Consider the following 19,458-nt stretch of genomic DNA (forward strand, 5'->3'; position numbering starts at 1 on the left):
CACTTATGTGTAAACTGAATTTGGTGACACTACAGTGTGTAGCCACTTTTCAGGTTTTGCAGTTTGCAGATGCTCCTTTAGGACTTCTCTGTCAGCAGCCTGCTTATAGAGATCAATTTATATTATCAGGCTTGTTTTGAGGTAAATTAGGTTGTAGCTCGTTGTCTACGTTACCATGATTGGAAAGAGGTGTCATTTGTATTTTAACAACATTTAGCTCACGAGTTATTGATCCGGGAAGTTCAAATCTGTGAATATTGCCAACTTTACTGAACTCTTTGAATTAAGCACTGACCATATTTCTTTACACTTAAGTCCAAGTTAAGATTAAAACACTATGAACCTATCCATTGCTAACGTACGGATCTGTCTGAAACACTGCCAGCGGGACGTTAAACAAACTCACAACAGGTTTTGCGAGAGAACGCAAACGTTTTGCGAGAGAACACAAAGTTTTGTGCGAGAACTTAAATAGGCCTATTTTTGCGAAAGTATGCAAAGTTTCTCTGGGGAACACAACAATTTTGTGAGAGAACGCAAAAGCTTTGAAAAATATTTTTTCCTCCCATCTCATATTTTTTTCCACCACCATGGCTCTGTAAAATATGTAATTGGGCAGATTTTATATATGTATATATATATATATATATATATATATATATATATATATATATATATATATATATATATACTTTATCTCGTTATGAAACTAAATGTTTTTCTCCAAGACATGTTGGCCACATTTATTGGCCCCGTTTTATTTAATACTTTTTGCAACCTCCATTTGCCAATTTAACAGCTCTGAGTCTTCTCCTATAATCCCTGATGAAGTTGAAGAACACCTGGCAGAAGATCAGAGACCATTCTTCCACACAGAATCGCTGCAGATCCTTCAAATTCCAAGGTCATGTTGGTGCACTCTAATCTTCACTTTACCCCACTCATTAGAACCCATTTTTGTGTTGATTTTTGTTTTGGATCATTGTCCTGATGAAAGATCCACCCACGGCCCCTTATAAGATTTCCAGCAGAGGCAGTCAGGCTTAGATTTTTTATCTGTTGGTATTTGATAGAATACATGATGACATGTATGTATGTTTGAGGACCCGGTCATCCGCCTTCTCACGCATCCACTGCCGCCCAGTGAAGACAGGTAAGTGTTGCACTGCACACTCACATCCCTGCCTCCACCTCGCTGCCCCACCTCGGGTACGTCTGTGGTCTTCTGGGCCTGGACCTGGTTGTAGAAGCAGAAAGCTTCTAACCGGTCCGGACCAGACTGCGACCATCAGACTCGGCTAGGCGATTTCATTATCGCTCGGCGCCCGCTCAGGTTCAGTGATAGTCATCACACTTAAGTGTTGAGCAGATATGCTCCTGAAGCTCAGTGATATTCATCACACCTAGTGTTGAGCAGTGCTCCTGTCCTGTGTGCGTTTGTCGCTGTCCTAATGGCGAAGGACGCAATATAGCCACCATCAGCCGATATGAAAGCCAGTTTTTATAAACTCGTTCTTCATGGTACCTAATATGTGGTGGGTCGTGACCATCTTGGACCTGTGTCACTTGAGACGGGCCCTTTCTCCAAAGCCTCCGTCCAAGTTGCTAACACAGAGAGGCATTTTTCTTAAAGCCCCAAGCTTGGTCTGCAGCGTTTGACCTGAATGACATATACTTCAGATCTCTAGCCTTCTGCACCACAGCCTATCCTGCGTGTTGCGTTTGAGGGTTCGAAGTATCAGTACAGAGTCCTACCCTTCGAGTGCTCCATAGCCAGTTGGGTCTTCAGGTCAGCTGGGAGAGAGTAATCTCGCCTACAGGCTGAGTATCTCTTTTCCAGTATGGAGATGGACTCGATCCAACATGCCTCTTCAAGAAGATGGTCGGTGCTATACAGAAGTGAGAGAGGGTCCCGCTGGAAGATTTTTCAGAGGCTCCTGGGGCAAATGGCAGATGCAGCCGCTTGGCTTCCTCCATACGGAGACCACTTCAGCACTGGCTTTAAGGTCCAGTCCTGATGTAACCGTGGTAGAGTGGCATTGTCCGGTGTGACAACAGATCACCCTGGCCTGCTGCCAAACCCTCAGGCCGTTATCAGACCTTCTGTTCTTCGGGCCAATCGCTCCTAGAACGAGGTCCACTAACACCGACTGAGGGGCCACGTAAAAAGGGCATGCTTTAACGGAGACCTGGGCGACCTTCGACTGCATTGGCATCCATTGCCTCGAGTTGTTGCAGTTCACCTCGCTTTGAGCCACCGCTGCTCAGCGAGCTGGTACTGGTCTGAAAAGACAACATCGTGACCGTTGAGCTAAGCTTCCCTAGCATATCACAACTCGCTCGTCACCCCCTCCTGGGAGTCAGAAGCTTCTGAGGACGCTTCATTCAGCTATTTTCTTCCGGCCTGCTCAATCGTGCCACCAACGAGCCTCACGATAGCCTATGGCCAGGGAGAGTGGAGACTCCTTCCCCAGGCGTCCAGCTGGGTAGGGACCACCCGCAGAAATGCGTAATCCCCAGTGAGCCTTCTAAAAGCGGCTGTACGATTCATTATCGCTTGGCGTCCGCTCAAGCTCAGTGATTTTCATCACACTCAGGTGTTGAGCAGAGATGCTCCTGAAGCTCAGTGATCTTCTTCACACCTAGTGTTGAGCAGTGCTCCTGTCTTGTGCACGCATGTCGCTTGCACTTACTGTGCTAGGTCAGGAGTGGAGCAGGTCTTGATAGTTGCCCCTTTTTTTGGCCCAACCAGACCTAGTTCCCTTCGACAGCCCTTCCTGACTTTCCCTGAATATATTCTCAGGGACGGAGCATGATGGCACCCGCATTCAGACCCCTGGAGAGATAAAAATGGATGCGGAGGTTTAGGGGGTTACTGCTGGAATATGGGGTAGTCCCCATCACTGTGGAACCTATCCGTTGAGTGAGTCTTGTCTCTGTGAGGAGATCCTGATAGCGTTCGATCATTTCAGTGCTCTCTTTCCTGCAAGATGGGTTGGAGTGAGGCTGTGTCCTCCACCCTCAAAAGGATGTTGCCTCTCTTTTTCTCTGACGCACATCAGGATGCAGTATCTGGGAAGCACGTCCTGATCGTCAGGTTCCTGAGGAAGCAAGGTAACTGCCTTGCGTCCCTCTTTACGCTCTTGGGCCTTATCTCTGGTGCTACTGCACTTCAGAGACCGCCCCTGAGCCACTGCAGGCAGTGAGTTAAAAATTCTGTTTTTAAAGAAACAGTTCTCCTGCTCGCATGGTCTCTACTAGAGGGTAGGGACTTGCTAGCTTTCAGTAAACGAGATGTGCCTGGAATTCGGGCCGGCTAACTCTCACGAGCTGAGACCCCGGCCTGGATATGTGCCCAAGGTTCCTACCTCTCCCTAAAAGGTGGGACCCGGTGGTGAGCCTGCAAGCGCTGCCCCGGAGGAGGCAGCCCCAGACCTGGCTTTCTCCGTCCGTCCGCTTAACTGCTGTTATACGTGCACAGAACACAAGCCTTAGGACCTCAGACCAGCTCTTGTCTGTTAAGGAAATCAGCAGAAAGGGAAGGCTGTTTCCAAGCGACGTTGGCCCACTGATAAAGGTGGCTGCCTTCATCTTGGTGTAAATAATTATTATTCTGAAAATGTAAATAAATACCCGAGATGCACGTGTCCACTTACAAGGTGAGATACTCTGAAGTGAGTGTGTGCTCCCGCCTAGGCGTTGACACAGTGTGCTTCGCTGACAGATATTCTAGAGTTGGGGGCTGGGCGACACCTATGTTCGAACCGCTACTTCTCGTGGTCTCCTTTCTCATGAAGCCAGTTTCACTTGAGCCCGGTTCGAAGTGTCGGCTTGCTACGCCATTCCCCTCCTTTGGACTGGATACGTGCGCCATTCTTGCTCCAGTTGAGTTCCCTTTAACCGAACCCTGTCGAGTTCCTCCATACCCTCCGGCGACAGACGCGGCAGAGCGTCCGAAGCCAGGCCTACCACTCGTATGCACCAGTGGAACTTGTGCTAGGCTGGGTCGATATGTTGAGATCCCCACGGTGATCCTATATGTGTATTCTTCCACGATACGGCTTCCTATAGCGAGCCTGTGTCTTCCCTTGGCAGAGTTTCTGCCGTCACTGTCTGGTGAGTAGCTCCCCCCAGTTATAGGCTGGAGCCTCCCCAGTGACATTCCATATGTTGTACTGTCAATTTGCCCAGTCCATATGTGTATTCTCCATATGTTATCTCCTTGTGAGCAGGACGTCGCTTCCGCAGCATCCGTATCGTGGAAGAATACACATATGGGATCATCGTGGGGATCTCAACATATCGACCCAGCCTAGCACATTTTCATGTTTTAGTCACCCTGGTGTGCTAAAAATATAAATATGAATGGGACTATACTTCAGAGATATTGTACTCATAAGAATTTCTAGGGGTGCTAATAATTGTGGCCAACATGCATTGGGGAAAAACGTTTATTTCATGTGATTTTCTCCCCACTTTTGATTGATTTACTAAAATACTTTAAAATTTTTATTTATTCTTTTGATGGCAAAGCTGAATAGTCAGCAACATTTCTTAATATTTTTGTGGAAAACACGATAACCTACATTCTTTAGGATGAAACAATTTCTTTGATGAAGAGAAAGTTCAAATAAGTGTTACCACCCCAAATCTTACTGCCCTAAATGGATTGTACTGTTATCATATACACTTTACTATAAATAAATGATATGTATATAATGCATATATTTATCAATTTGTATATAAATAAAAGTATTTATTTTAGATATTGTATCTGGTCACAGCGTCTTTTTCTTAAGGTAATTTTTGGGCTTTTTTACTGTTCAATTAAATAGTTCTGTGCTGTAACAAGTCAAATTTTTAAATGTTATAAAACTGTATTTTAATTATTCAAAAATAAGAAATCTTGTTTTAAGTGGTTTTACATTAAGTACAGAGCATTTTTAGGAGAAAACATTATTTGAAAGCTTTTCTGATTGCATTGGCAGCCAGTATTTCTCTACAAGTGGTCATGAACGCCTGCTGTTTCTCATAATAGGCAGCCTCATTAATAAACGTGGGGTACACTGTGCTGGCACCTTCATAAAGGATTGTTCTCCCATCGAAAGTTAGGAACATAGGGTCACCCTGGTTCAAAGGCTCCCAATCACAGTCCTACACAGAAAGAGACAGAAAAAGGAACAGGACCATTACTGTGGAAAACAAGTGAAGCCTGGAAGTCAAAACAAGCACAGCAAACATCTGAGTCATAGGACACATTTTCTTACACGTGTTTCCCCTCTCTCTGTCCCTGTCATAAATAGCAAATCGTGTATCCTGTTAGCCACTTTTGAAAAATCCCCAGATATGACATAACCAAACTAAATCAGATAAAGTTCATGAACCCTTTGCACTAAAAGCACAAGTATAGTCTCATTTGAAAGCTGACAAAATTTGAAAAAAAAATATTTTTATGAAATATCTTCATGAAAATGATATTGAAGTTGGAATTGTATCAATCTAGAAATGCACTGCAGCTAAAGCCACAAGTCGAGTCAAGTCAAGTCAAGTCACCTTTATTTATATAGCGCTTTTTACAATACAGATTGTATCAAAGCACCTTCACAGTGATAACATGAAAAACTATTTCATCATCGTCCACCTTTAAGGCAGATCTATAATATTGTTGAATATTAAATGTCCCCAACTAAGCAAGCAAGAAGGCAAGGCAACAGCGGCAAGGAACAAAACTCCATCAGGTGACAGAATGGAGAAAAAAACCTTGGGAGAACCCAGGCTCAGTCGGGGGCCAGTTCTCCTCTGGCCAACGAGCGAACAGTGGATGATTATGATTCAGGAGCATTACAGGTCAGAAGTCAGAATGAATCAGAGAATTTGTCCAGTTCCGGTTGGTTGAAGTCGGAGTGGAGAGGAGGAGAGAACATGTCTGACCATGTTATGTTTAAAATCTGAAAATGATAAGTCTGTATTTAACGACTGTTACTATACTAACTAACGAATACTAACGACTGTCTATTCACTCTGTTTCAATTCCTAATTTATTTTTTCAAAGTTATCACTTCACATTTGAAACTGTATCAAATGCCCTTCTTGAAAAAATAAACATTTTATTAAAGGGGTGGTAAAATGCCATTTTCACAAGATGTAAAATAAATCTCTGATGTGTGTGTGAAGTTTTAGCACAAAATACCACCACAAAATTTTTTATATAGCATGTTAAAGTTGTCACTTTTTGAGGATTTACAAAAACGCACCGTTTTGTGCCTGGCCCTTTAAATGCAAATGAGCTGCACAGAGTGCGGGGTTTCAAGAGCTCACGTGTGTTAGCAGCTGCTATTACCTCACGCAGATACACTAAAATGACAGAAACTGTTCTGCCTTTAAAGTTACACTATGTAGAAACTGTGTTTTTGTCAAACAGCGACCCCTAGAATCGCTGTGGAATACTTGCACTGTCGTAAATACCCACCCCCACCCTGTACACCGGTACCTGTTCGTTAGGATAGAAGCGTCGGGCATGGTATTGACCAGGTAATGTTTCACGATTTCATGCAAATATTAGGCTACTGCATACTGCATAGTCTACTGAACTACTGATGATGGTAATATGATAATAATAAGTTAATGTCAAGTGTTAGATTACTTTATAATAATAAAGTAGCCTACCGCGTTTGCTGGCTTATAACGTTTTTACATGATTGCAGATAAATCACAAGTAAATAGCCTATAGTCTAGGCCTACTGTATAATTGCATTTGTGTTTTTTGATTGTAATGTAAACATTACAAAATGCCAGATGACATCAATAAAGTTAAATGTATGTCGCATTATTTCTTAACATTGGCCGTTATGATGTCATTAGACTGATTATTGCAATTTATCATAATAGTTTGCAAATTGTGCTCGTTTACACTATTTACAACCTCTAGGCTTATTTATGTCCTGATAATTATGTGAGATATCGACAACTGTTCTTATGATAATCGCAGGAATCAACGTCAACAGCGTCGTCTGATATAATGGATGAATGAACAGCATTGTAAAAAAATGACATACTACAAGCAAGCGCCACAACATACAACATAGAACACAAACAAGTTTACAAATAAGAGATTTATTTACTAGTCCATCAACAAGATCGCCAGGTCAGCATCGCTGTTGCTCAGTGCTGCTTTTTAGCTCGCGCCAACGAGTGAAAGCCTGACCGAGTGTGACTCTTGTCCAGTTCCTCACGCGGTCAGATTCTCTTTTCCTTTTCCTAGTCTCTTCCGACTGCGTTTTCTTTGCTTTTTCCATCGTCGAGTATCACGTCTGAAATGCGCGCAAGTGTCTTCGTGCTTCCAGAGCGGTGCTTCATATGTTGTTAATGTGTGTGACGTCGTTGCTGTAAAGCAAGTCGTGATTCTCGTGAGATTTGTCGGGGGCGCTCCTCTCAAACTTGCATTGCTGGTTTTTCCAGCGCCGTCCCCCTTAAGCTTTACTACCAGGATAATTCGCCCTACTATGAATTTGTTTACCACCGAAATGACTTTAAAGCTGTTATATTAAGGTACAATTTCTACATAGTGTGCCCTTAATGTTAAAACGGAGTCAGACAAAGATGGAGAGACTCAAGAAGTGACAACATGTAGAATGCAACAGGACGTCTCTGAATGGTTAGTTGATGAATTTATGTTGCTGATGTGGAGTTAACTATCTTCAATTACGATATTCTAAACATTCTCTTTTATTAAGTTTTTCTACATTGGCACACACACATACGCACAGAAAAAAAAACTCCATCTACTCAATCTACGTGCTAAGAGTGTGACAACTCCAAGCACAATACACTGTTTTTTAGACAGCTCAACATTGTCACTATTGACACCAAAAATACCCATAACTGGGTCTGGGTCTAGTGGTTTTCCCAACACCTTTGACAGTAATTGAAAAACCGAAATCCAATAATTACGAATTTTTGAACATGTCCAAAACATATGTCCTAGTGATGCTGGCATTTGACTGCATCTATCGCATAATGGGTCCACAGAGGAGAACATCCTAGACAGCTTCAATTTAGACAGATGAAGTCTATGCAAGATTTTGAATTGTATTAAACCGTGTCTAATACACAGAGAAGAAGAGTGAACCCGTTCTTGTGCTTCTTCCCATTGCCAGTCTGTAATATCTATTCCAAGGTCTTCCTGCCATGCTGTTCTTACATGCTCTAATGAAGCATCACCTTCCAACTGTGATAATTTATTATGTATAATGGATATTCCTCCCTTGATAAATGGATTCTGTAAAAACAGTGTGTCCATCTGAGAGGTTGACGGTTCATTAGGGAATGAAGAGAAATTCTTTTGAACAAAGCTGCGAGCTTGTAGATATTTAAAAAAATGTGAGCTAGGTAGATCAAATATCTGTTGTAACTGCTGAAATGTTGGAAAGCATTTATTAATAAACAAATTTTGGAAGGAACGTATCCCTTTTTTGAACCAGGTATAAAATATTGGATCAATTTGGGAAGGGATAAAAGAATGATTCTCAGTTAATGGGGTTAAGATAGAGCATGCTTGCCATTTAAAATGCCTTCTTATCTGGTTCCAAATTTTGAGTGAGTTGGAAACCACTGGATTACTCAGTCGAGTTGGACGGGGGGTAGACAAGGCTGAATAAATTAAAGCTGGCCAAGAGGAAGATGAGCATGACTTATTTTCCATATCGCACCACTCTATCGACCCCTGCTGTATGCCAAATGAGAGCGCTCTTATATTACATGCCCAGTAATACAGCTGGAAATGAGGCAGGCCCATCCCACCCTTCGGTTTAGTCCTCTGTAGATATATCTTCTTGATTCTGGGGGTCTTGTTATTCCAAATAAATTGGGTAACTATCCTATCCAATTTTCTAAAAAATGATTTATTAATATAAGCTGGGATACACTGGAAAATAAATAAATATTTGGGCAAAATACTCATTTTCACCATATTAATGCGACCTGCTAAAGAAATAAAAAGTTTGGACCACTTCTTAAAAATTTGTTGGGTATATTCGTACAGCTTCAGAATATTTTCTTTAAAAAGGGTAAAAAAACATTTAGTTATGGTGATCCCTAGGTATTTAAATGAGTTTACTATTTTAAAAGGGAAAGAGGAAAGTGTTTCGAATTGGGCCTTGGGGTTGATTGGAAATATAACACTCTTAGAAAAGTTGATCTTGTATCCTGAGATTTTTCCAAATTTATCTAAGATTGACATTATGGTTGGCACTGATTGTAAGGGGTTGGAGATGTAAACTAACAGATCATCAGCGTATAATGATACTTTGTGTTCTTTTCCCCCTCTTCTTATTCCCCTATAAGCTGTAGATGCACGTAGAGAAATTGCTAGGGGTTCTATTGCTAAAGCAAATAGCAGGGGTGAAAGAGGGCAACCCTGTCTCGTAGAACGACTTAATTTAAAATAACTAGAGTTATTGTTGTTTGTTTGTATAGAAGCTTGGGGGTGGGCATATAGCAATTCAATAAATGAAATAAAGTTGGGACCAAAACCAAATTTTCCCAGAGTGGCGAAGAGGTAATCCCACTCAACCCTGTCAAAGGCCTTCTCTGCATCCATAGAAATAAGTACCTCGGGATGAGTGGGATTGGTGTTTGGCGTGTAAATAATATTTAATAACCTTCTAATGTTAAAAAAATAGAAGGCGATTTCTGATAAATCCTGTTTGATCCGTGGAGATCACAGATGGAAGAACTTTTTCGAGACGAGTGGCCAAAACCTTGGCCAGTATTTTGTTATCAACATCAAGAAGACTGATAGGTCTATAGGAACCAGGGTCTAAAGGGTCTTTATCTATCTTATGTATTAAAGAAACGTTTGCCTGATAAAATGTTGGTGGTAAACAGCCTTTCTCAAGTGATTCACTAAAAACCTCTAGAAGCAATGGTGAGATTCGATCTCTAAAAGATTTATAAAACTTGGTTGTGAAACCGTCAGGACCTGGGGACTTTGAACATTGCATATTGGATATCGCTTGATTTATTTCATTAATAGTTATTGGCTGTTCCAAGACATTCTTGTTTTCCATATCCAAGGACGGAATGTTAAGTGATTCAAAAAACTCCTCTATACACGATGGATCATTAATAGATTCTGAGGAATATAATTTGATGTAAAAAAAAATTAAAATATTGTTTATTTCTTGTGGGTCAGATGTAGTTTGTCCTGTCTCTTTCCTAATTTTAGTTATCATTCTTGATGTTGCCGTTTCTTTAATTTGCAGAGCAAGAAGTTTACCTGCTCTCTCTCCATGTTCATAATATGTGGCTTTCGCCCGCATTAAACGATCAGTAGTTTCTGAGGTGGAGAGTAACTGAAATTCTGACTGGAGAGAGAGTCTCTTCTTATACAGTTCTGGTGAGGGGAAGACTGCATACTCATGATCTATTTCTAGTATTTGGTCAGTTAATTATTTTTTTGTTCTTTACATTGTTTCTTAATCGAGATACTATGAGAGATAATTTGTCCGCGCATATATGCTTTAAATGCCTCCCAAATTGTGGATTTAGAAACGTCTGTCGTATCGTTTGTCTCTAAATATAATCCTATTTGAGCTTCGGTTTGTTCTACAAATGTCTTATCTGCCAATAAACTATTATCAAATCTCCATTTAAAAGTGTCATATTTAGTTTCAAATAATATTTGAAGAACTAGGGGGCTATGGTCCGACAATACCATTGCTTCATAATCACAATGTAAGACGGCTGGTAAAAGTTTATAATCTATAAAAAAATAGTCTATTCTAGAATAGGAGTGATGGACCGGTGAGAAAAATGAATATTGTCGTTGGTTTGGGAAGGTAAATCTCCATGGGTCCACTATTTTAAGGCTTTTCATAAACGTTTGTAGCAGTTTAGCTGATTTAGGTAGGGGTACTGTTCTATTTGAAGATCTGTCCAACAGTGGGTCCAATACAAAGTTAAAGTCACCCCCCATTATCAATTGATGAGAATCTAGATTAGGCAAAATGTTCAAAATAGACGATATAAATTGTTCATCATCTATATTAGGAGCATATATATTAACTAACAATATTAGTGTGTTGTAAAGCTTTCCTGCTACTATAATGTAATGTCCACTGGAGTCAGAAATAACTTTTGTTGCAGTAAATTGTATGTTTTTCTTTATGAGTATTGTTGCACCTCTAGACTTAAAGTTAAAATTTGAATGGAAGATTTGTTCCACCCACTTTCCCTTTAATCGGCCCTGATTCTGGTTCCTTATATCTGTCCCTAGTCTCCCAAGATGAGCTAGTACATTACCCCGTTTTATAGCCCCATTAAGCCCTTTACAATTCCATGAGACGAACTGAACTGAATTTTTCTTAACAGCATTTACTTTCATTCTAGCCATAGTTGATCATTCAAAAAGTACTGTAAAGAACGGATTTTGAAAAGTAAGATGAAAAAAAGAAAAGAAAAGAAAGAGAGAAAAAAAACCCGGAAAAAAAGAGAAAAAAACGAAGAAGAAAAAAACAAAAACAAAAAAAACGTGCCAATTCGTTTTCCTTAACAACCTCAAACAACTTGAACCATTTGAACAATAGCTCCATTTACCTTTCCTTAACTGAAAAGTAACAAAAAAGGGACAGAGCAAGTTTAGAAATCCCTTTTTACCCGTCATACAAACAAAAAGGTTAGCAAACAAACTGACTTACCACTTAGCTCCTTCCTACAATAAAACAAACTCTATAGACTATTTACGCTCTTTTGTTTCTTTTACTTTAACATGGTTAGATGATTAAGTTACATTTCTTTTCCCGATGAACTTGACTAATGAACTTAGTCACTATAAGAGTCCAGAAATGCGTTTAAATTATAATCGTCTTTGCGTGCGTGCTGAAAATGATAACAGACATCAGTTTATCATTTATTCTAGACTTACAGTTGAGTTCGGCCTTCAGGCTTGAATCTTCTTCCCGATAAATTTCTCCGCATCTTGGGGGTGTTCAAACGTGTATCTGATTCCGTCCAAGGTGATTGCCAGTTTGGCTGGGTAAAACAAACTGTAGTTTATCCCGGCGGCACGCAGCTTGGCTTTCACTGGATTGAACGCGGCACGCAGTTTGGCAACTTCTGGACTCACGTCAGGGAAGATATAAACAGGGGATCCCTTGTAGTAGAGACGACCTTTATTTCTAGACAGCTTCAGGATTTTTTCCTTGTCAGAAAAGTAATGAAAGCGAGCAATTATTGCTCGGGGCTTCTCTCCCTGCTTCGGTTTTGGTGCAAGAGTCCTATGCGCGCGATCTACTGTCATACTGGAATCTCCCAAGTCATCGCCTTCGAATATCTCCAGCAGCAGGTCCTTGATGAATCGATTCGGATTTCCCGCCTCCACACCTTCTGGGACTCCAACGAATCTTAAATTCTGTCTCCGGCTACGATTCTCCAAATCCATACATTTTTCATGCATTTTCTTGTGCTCTTTGGACATAACTTCGTGCGATTGCTCTAGTGCTGCCACTCTGTCCATCGTGTCACTTAGCACTTTTCCCATCTCTGTGGTCTCGTTCGTCGATTTGGTCTGCGCCTTGTGCAAGGCGGCTAGCTCGGGAAAGATTTCCTCTCGGAGAGCACGCAGGTCTTCTTTCATCTCTTCTCGATTCTTTTGCACCTCCTGATGAAGATTTTCAATTTGTGACTTAATGTCCTTAATCACAGCTTCTCGGTGTGTATGCAGTTCCGTTCTGAGAGCCCTTAGTGAAATTGGAGAGTCGACGTCTTGCTTATGTTCGTCCATTTTTCTTTCATCGCTTTCTGTCTTGGTATTACGGATTGTCGATGTAACTTTTTTGCACGAGTTTCATGTCGAAAGGTTCGTAACAACTCTTTGACGAAAAAAATATAACTTTTTCACACAATTGATAGTCTATTGAGCAATTATCACTTATTTATTCGAGGAGCTCCCTTTTTCTGCTACTCACTCCATGCGGGCGGAAGCGGAAGTCGCCCAATTACGATATTCTGTCATGGTAATCTATAAATCGGTCGTATAGGAACTGTTGTGAGATGCACACAGAGTGACTTTCTATTGCATGTGAAAAGATGGACTCTAAAGTTTGAGCTGACTCACAAATGTACTCTTATACAACAACTTTTCTTCTTCTCAACATGGACTGCGTGTTCCCGGGGTTTATGTATATTTTAGGCTTCCTGATGTCACTAAACCTGGAGGAAATTTGTGTAGTCCCTACCAGCCGTTTGTTGTAGTCCTTTTCTTTAAAAGCAAATATCTTCCTTTGCTTTGAACTTTAAGCGTTGTAACTTTGCAGATGTCGTTTATGCTCAAACAGCAACATTTCACACTAACTAAAGTTAGAAAAGTTAAATCATACTTTATACACCACAGCATTCCTATTAAAAAAAATTTGCATAAAGATAACAGCTAGGTGGCAGGTGCATCTGAGGGCTAGGTAGCACAATGATAGCTTTGCAAACCATCAATATATGGCAATTTGTGAGATTAAAAACATGTTTTATGCTCCCAACTTACTTTATAATGCAAGTCGAGTGTTTTAAATAACATTCTGTGACAAAAACAAATAACAAAATCTGACAGAAAATATAGTATTTTATAGTATTCTGCACAATCATAATGTCTATAACGATTAGCATTACATTATAAATATAATCTATTATTATGAAAATACCTGACATGGCTCAAAGAACACAGTTAAATCATATATCGTTGCAATCATGTTTATTGTCTCCAAAACATATTTATCTGCATGTTACAGCGTTCTCTGAAAGCTTTGTTTATGTTAACGGAGTTCCTGCATTGTCACATGATATGTCTTTTCTTCATGTGTTCCATATATGGACTAAATGTGTATAGGGCGCCCTCAGGCTGCCAGTGTGCATTGAAAACACAGTACATTTGAATATCCAGCGCTCATAATGATTACATCGGCACATTTGGGTATAAATTCAATAAATATTATTCCTCTCTATTGAAATCTGACATAAACCTATGAGAATCTATCAATATTTCTCCAAATCTGCACATTTTTTAGCTAAAAGCCCTGAGGGACGTTGTTTGGTCTAGCGCTTTCATGGCGACCGTACAGGAGTTTTTTCCTGAATGGGAGCGGCTGACGCTCAGAATTCATATTAAAGGTATCGGCTAATTTTTGACACAAATTATCACATAACTGTCACTATAAGTTTCTCAGAATAAATTAGTGGTCAAATACTGAAACTTGAATCTTATATCTTTTTAATGATGTATGGTTTGTCAAGTTATAACATTAAATCTAATAGTAACTTTGAACTATTTAAACAAAGAACGATTCAGTGCGTCCGCGCACTGGTGAAGCTTAACTGGTGATGCTCAAGGGCATGCATTTTCCTTTAATAAAAAACATTAATTTGTATGCATTTACTAGATGGTCCATTTAGAATACCTGTAGATGAGGATGCACCATAGCTGTGATGTTGCCGTTGGTGTCCCTGGGGTAGTCCATTCTCTCCTGGACTTTGAAAACTTCCACTGTACATGGAGGAAACTCCACACCTGTGACAGGTAAAAACAAACATGGAAAATGAAAAGATTCACAAAAGAAAAAGGAAAAAGAGACATCACTCTTTGGGGAAAATTCAGACATTCCATACTGCCATGACTTTCTTTCTTACAGTGTGTGGAACACAAACATTTTAAAAAAATTCTCAAAGTCAAACTTTTTTTTGTCCATAGACAGTGATCAAAGACCAAAACTTATCGTGGCGTTGTGACAAGTGATCTAAGTGCATTGTGAGGTTTGGGATAAATGGTGGTCCTATGTGTTTCCGCATTACTTCTTGCGCAAACTTTCTTTTATGTTGCGTCACAATGTCCCCCTCTTGATTGCCTGTATGACAGTCGACTGGAAGCATTGATTTGTATTTTAAAAAGTAAAAAATTTAGTGTTTTGCTTCAGAAGACAATAATTCATCCACTGGATTTGGATGGATTACCATCACAATCACTATGTGTGGTTTTGAAAGTGTCAAATGAGCAGCAGCCTGGCTTTCAGTAGCATTATATGGACTCACAGATGGATTTTCCTAAAAATCTTTGTTTGTGTTTATCTGAAAAAAGAAAGAGTCAGCCTCATACCATCCGGATTTATTTGACTTTCTTAGTAAATGCTCAGTAAACGATGAGAGAATTTTCGGTAACACTATTTTACATTGTCCTTGTTACATGCAGCCTACATGAGTTCTGTTTGCTAGTTAGTTTCTATGGTTTCTGATTGGATTACGTTCACCTGTTGATAATTTAGTCTCCTATTTATACCATTAGTTTCCTCTGTTCCTTTTAGGCTACGTTTACACGTGGCCAGTTATTTTCATAAACGGACATTTCACCCTCTCCGTTTTCAGAAAAGTGTTAATTTACACGAACCCGTGTATATGCCGTCAAGAGCATGCCAAACCTATAGGTGGCAGTGAACGAGAAGCTCAAGCCCATATTAGCCAATCAGAATCCCGAAAATATAGGTCGCACTTTTGACGCAGTGCAAGTTCTGTCGCATACTGTGACGTCGACTGCCTAAAACTCAGTTTCTCTCAGTTTACATGCAAACGTGCAAACGTTTCAGAGTTTTCCAAAATCTCCACTCTGGCCGGAGTTTTTAGAAAGAATCGTTTTCAGAGGAGAATTCTACGTCCCCAACCGAAGGGAAATGTCTCCGTTTTTCAAAATAACCATGTACGTGTAAACGGAGCCTTAATGTGTCGTGTTTAAATGATGTTTTATTAACAAGGTTCAAGAGGAGCACGTTCAGATAATTAACACAAGTGGAGAGCACTCAGCAATCAATGGTAAGAGGTATATATACTCAGCAGTCTCACCTCATTCCATTGACAGTTTTTGCAGCATCCCTCCACTACCCCTTCTCCACGCTTCTAGTCCTAAACACTTACATACGGGGGGAGTACTCTGGGTTCGGGCAGAACTCCGAGCTCGGAGCCCTCCCTCCGGACAGCACGCCAAATACGCATTAAACTTTATCCCTTCAAATTATATGTAAGTGTGAACTCGTGAAAGTGGTTGTGTTATTTTGCTTATTCCTGTAATTTTCTGAGTATTTCCGAGTTTCCGAATTTAAATTGAAAGAATCCATTTTTCTTGGATTCTCCAGCATTGCACTCTTCATTACAGCCACACCTGACACTTCTCTCGCAAGCAACAATGCAATTCACAATAGATTATATAAACATATATTAGCTGGCATAGCTAACATTCCTTTAGCTGCTGGAGGTTGCTACTGTAGCATGGTCTTGAGTCTTTCCTTTGAATAGATCAGCCCTCCATTCGGCTTGGGTTTGAGCTGCCTGGGTCCAGGAGTTTGTTGGTATGCTAAAATCTATCTTCAAAGCAGCTTTACAGGGATAAACAGAACAATTATAATTTAATAATACAACAGGATTTAATTCTGCTGTAAAGCAGCTTTAAAAAGAAAATAAGTGTCAGTGATCAGCTGAGGTCAGTTCGGTGTTCATTCAGTTCAGTTTAGTTACTGTGTTTTTAATATGAAATGAGTTGAATTCAGCTATAAAGCAGCTTTGTAGAAAACAGTGATGTTATTGTCCTGCTCAGTTCTCATCCATCAGTTAAATCAATAATATTGCTGAATATTATGTGTCCCCAACTAAGCAAGCCAGAGGCGACAGTGGCAAGGAGCCTAAACTCCACCTGTGACAGAAATGGAAAAGAAACTTCGGGAGAAACCAAGCTTAGTAGGGTGACCAGTCCTCCACTGGCCAAATGAAGCAACATGGTGTGGTTATGATTCCAGTTTGCATCACAAGTCAGATTGTGAAAAAAACATCACATGAGCATGAGAAACAGTCAAGCTGAGTCTGCAGCTGCTCTGGTGGAGATGCGCATAATGCAGCATCATCTACATATAGGAGTTCTACGATGACACACTCTTGTCTTATTTATTCCTCTGCTCTCCTGCTATACTTACCTGCATTCCATACTCCACCAAAATACTGAGGTGTGTACTCCAATGGTTCAATCTCCAACCAGCATCTGTAAGAAAAATACTTTTATTATTATCATTCCATCATCGGCATTAACCAATCTTCTTCTTCTGTTTGCTTCTGCACCTGCTGTGTGACCAGTAAAGTGTTTTTGGACTAACTTACCCTCTCACTCATCGTGTTATTGTGACAGAAGGCTTGAGCAACGCTAAGATGAATCTAGACTATGAAAAGACAACTTACCGGTCACCAGCATCCCTTCCTAAGAGCGCTTCCTCACCGATCTTCATTACCAGTCCCATGGTCATCCCTACTCTGGCTCGGTAGAGGACTGCAATGGCTTTCTCCTGCATTGTTTATTGGTGCTCGAAATGCAACTGAAGTGATTTCCCACAGTACATTCTAAAATCTCTTTTGTTGCGTTTCTGTTAACAGGAAGAGCCTTGCAGTGGGCCGAAACCATCTGGTATCAGTCAAGTCCTATCACTCAGTCCGTGAACAGTTCTGTGGCCCATTTTAGAGAGGTGTTTGTTTGGCTGATTGGCTGATTCCTCCATATGTGATCAGTTATATCAGTGTTTCCCAACACTGCACCTGAATGACCCCCAACACTGCACATTTTCTTTGTCTCCCTAATCAAACACACCTGATTCAACTCATCAGCTCATAAACCCATGTGATAATGAGCTGATGAGTTGAATCAGGTGTGTTTGATTAGGGAGACAAAGAAAACGTGCAGTTTTTGGGGTCCTTCAGGAGCAGGGTTGGGAAACAATGACTTATATCATATTCGTCAAAGAAAGAGCTCTGTTTCTGATTGTGCCTGAGATTCTGAACCCTAACTGCATCTAGTTGCTGGAATGAACACGCACTGAATCTGACTTATCGACAGGGTCTCAATCCTGCGCTGCAGTTGCAACTTGCCATCTATGAGGACACCATAGGACTCAAAAAAATCAGTTTCTCAATGCATGCAGAGTTGTTTGGAAGAGACCACCGCCTTGCAGTCCTCCACATCATTCCATTACCAGCTAGAGCGACCTGGCCCCTCCGAACCAGAGTCTGAGCCCATGCAAGTGCAGATAAATTACTGTTTATCTCCCACTGAAAGATTCCGTCGGCTGACCCAGTGTGTGAGCTGGATGACACTGAATCTCCACATGCCCTGTTCATCCGCCTTGTCCCATGGTGAGTTCAGTTACCTGTCATTCTATCAAATTCACTCCATTAACCACTAAAGTGACACTGATTGCCTCTGATCTTGTAATTTCAGTTACCGCCGTCCTCGACTCTGGGTCAGCTGGCAACTTCATCTGTGGGCAGCTCTGCATGCAGCTCAGACTTTAAAAGACCACAACTAAAACCCTGTACAAGAATCAATCAGTAATAGGAAGACTCTGTGCAGAGGGTATGTCCATCATCAAGTAAAGCCAATTTTGCTGTGTGTTGGCTGCCTGCATGTAGAGTCTTTTGCTCCTCTGGTTCTGGATGTTACCACCACTGGTGTCATTCTAGGGCGCCTATGGCTGATACAACATCAACTCGAGATATCGTGGAGAACGGGAGATGTTCTGTGATGGGGCGAGAACTGCTTCCTCAACTGTTTCCCAGAGTTACCACAACCGTCCTTTAGAATAGACCATCTCCTGTGATCTCAGTTAATTCTACTTCCATTGAGAGTCCCATCGCTCAACAGTCAGTGGACATATCATGCCCCATTTGCAAATGTCTGATGCCCGAGGAGAGGCTCACAACTGCCTCCACACCGACCATAGGACTGTGCTATCGATTTGGTACCGGGCAAGCCAGTTCCCTGTGGAAGAATTGACTCACTCTCCACATTGAGTACATCAAGGCACTCAAGCAGGGTTACATCCGCCCTTCAACTTCTCCTGCTGCATCCAGCCAACGTTTCGTCGCCAAGAAGGATTTAGGCTTGTGGCCCTGCATTGCTTACCGGGAGACAAAGAAAACGTGCAGTGTTGGGGGTCCTTCAGGAGCAGGGTTGGGAAACACACTCAACAAAATAACCATCAAGTTCTGTTATCCACTTACCCTCGTCCCAGCAGCCCTGGAACAATTCTACAGTGCTTCCATTTTCACTAAACTAGACCTCCAAAGCACGTATAACCGCCATCCGGATAAATGAGGGGAACGAGTGGAAGACAACATTTGTGACCCCTGCAGGATGCTATGAGTACTGCATTATGACGTACTGACTTGTCAACATATTCCAGGACTGTATGAATGAGGTAATCCGGGTGTTCCTGAACCCGTTTGTAGTGGTATATATCAACGATATCTTGATATACTCACGGAGTCTGGCAGAACATCCCTGTCATGTTTCGGAGGTCCTACAACATCTGTGTGAGTACCAACTGTTCCTAAATCCTGAAAATTGCAGTTTCCATCATTCCATCATTCCTTCATCCAATTCCTTTTTTACCA

General features: G+C 41.1%; 1 protein-coding gene across 1 annotated transcript in view; it reads right to left on the reverse strand.

Annotated features, from left to right (window-relative positions):
- Nucleotides 1–692: 692 nt before the first annotated feature.
- Nucleotides 693–19,458, reverse strand: part of aspa (aspartoacylase) — a 117,062-nt gene continuing 98,296 nt past the window's right edge. The window contains exons 5-6 of the mRNA XM_079605779.1: nt 14,445–14,554; nt 693–5,154 (exon numbers count right to left, since the gene is read on the reverse strand). Of these exons, the coding sequence (XP_079461905.1) occupies nt 4,957–5,154; nt 14,445–14,554 (308 nt within the window). The 3' untranslated portion in view covers nt 693–4,956. The remainder of the gene's footprint in view (nt 5,155–14,444; nt 14,555–19,458) is intronic.

Source organism: Phoxinus phoxinus (genome assembly GCF_949152265.1).
Source record: "Phoxinus phoxinus genome assembly, chromosome: 3".
In the NCBI taxonomy this organism is placed as follows: domain Eukaryota; kingdom Metazoa; phylum Chordata; class Actinopteri; order Cypriniformes; family Leuciscidae; genus Phoxinus; species Phoxinus phoxinus.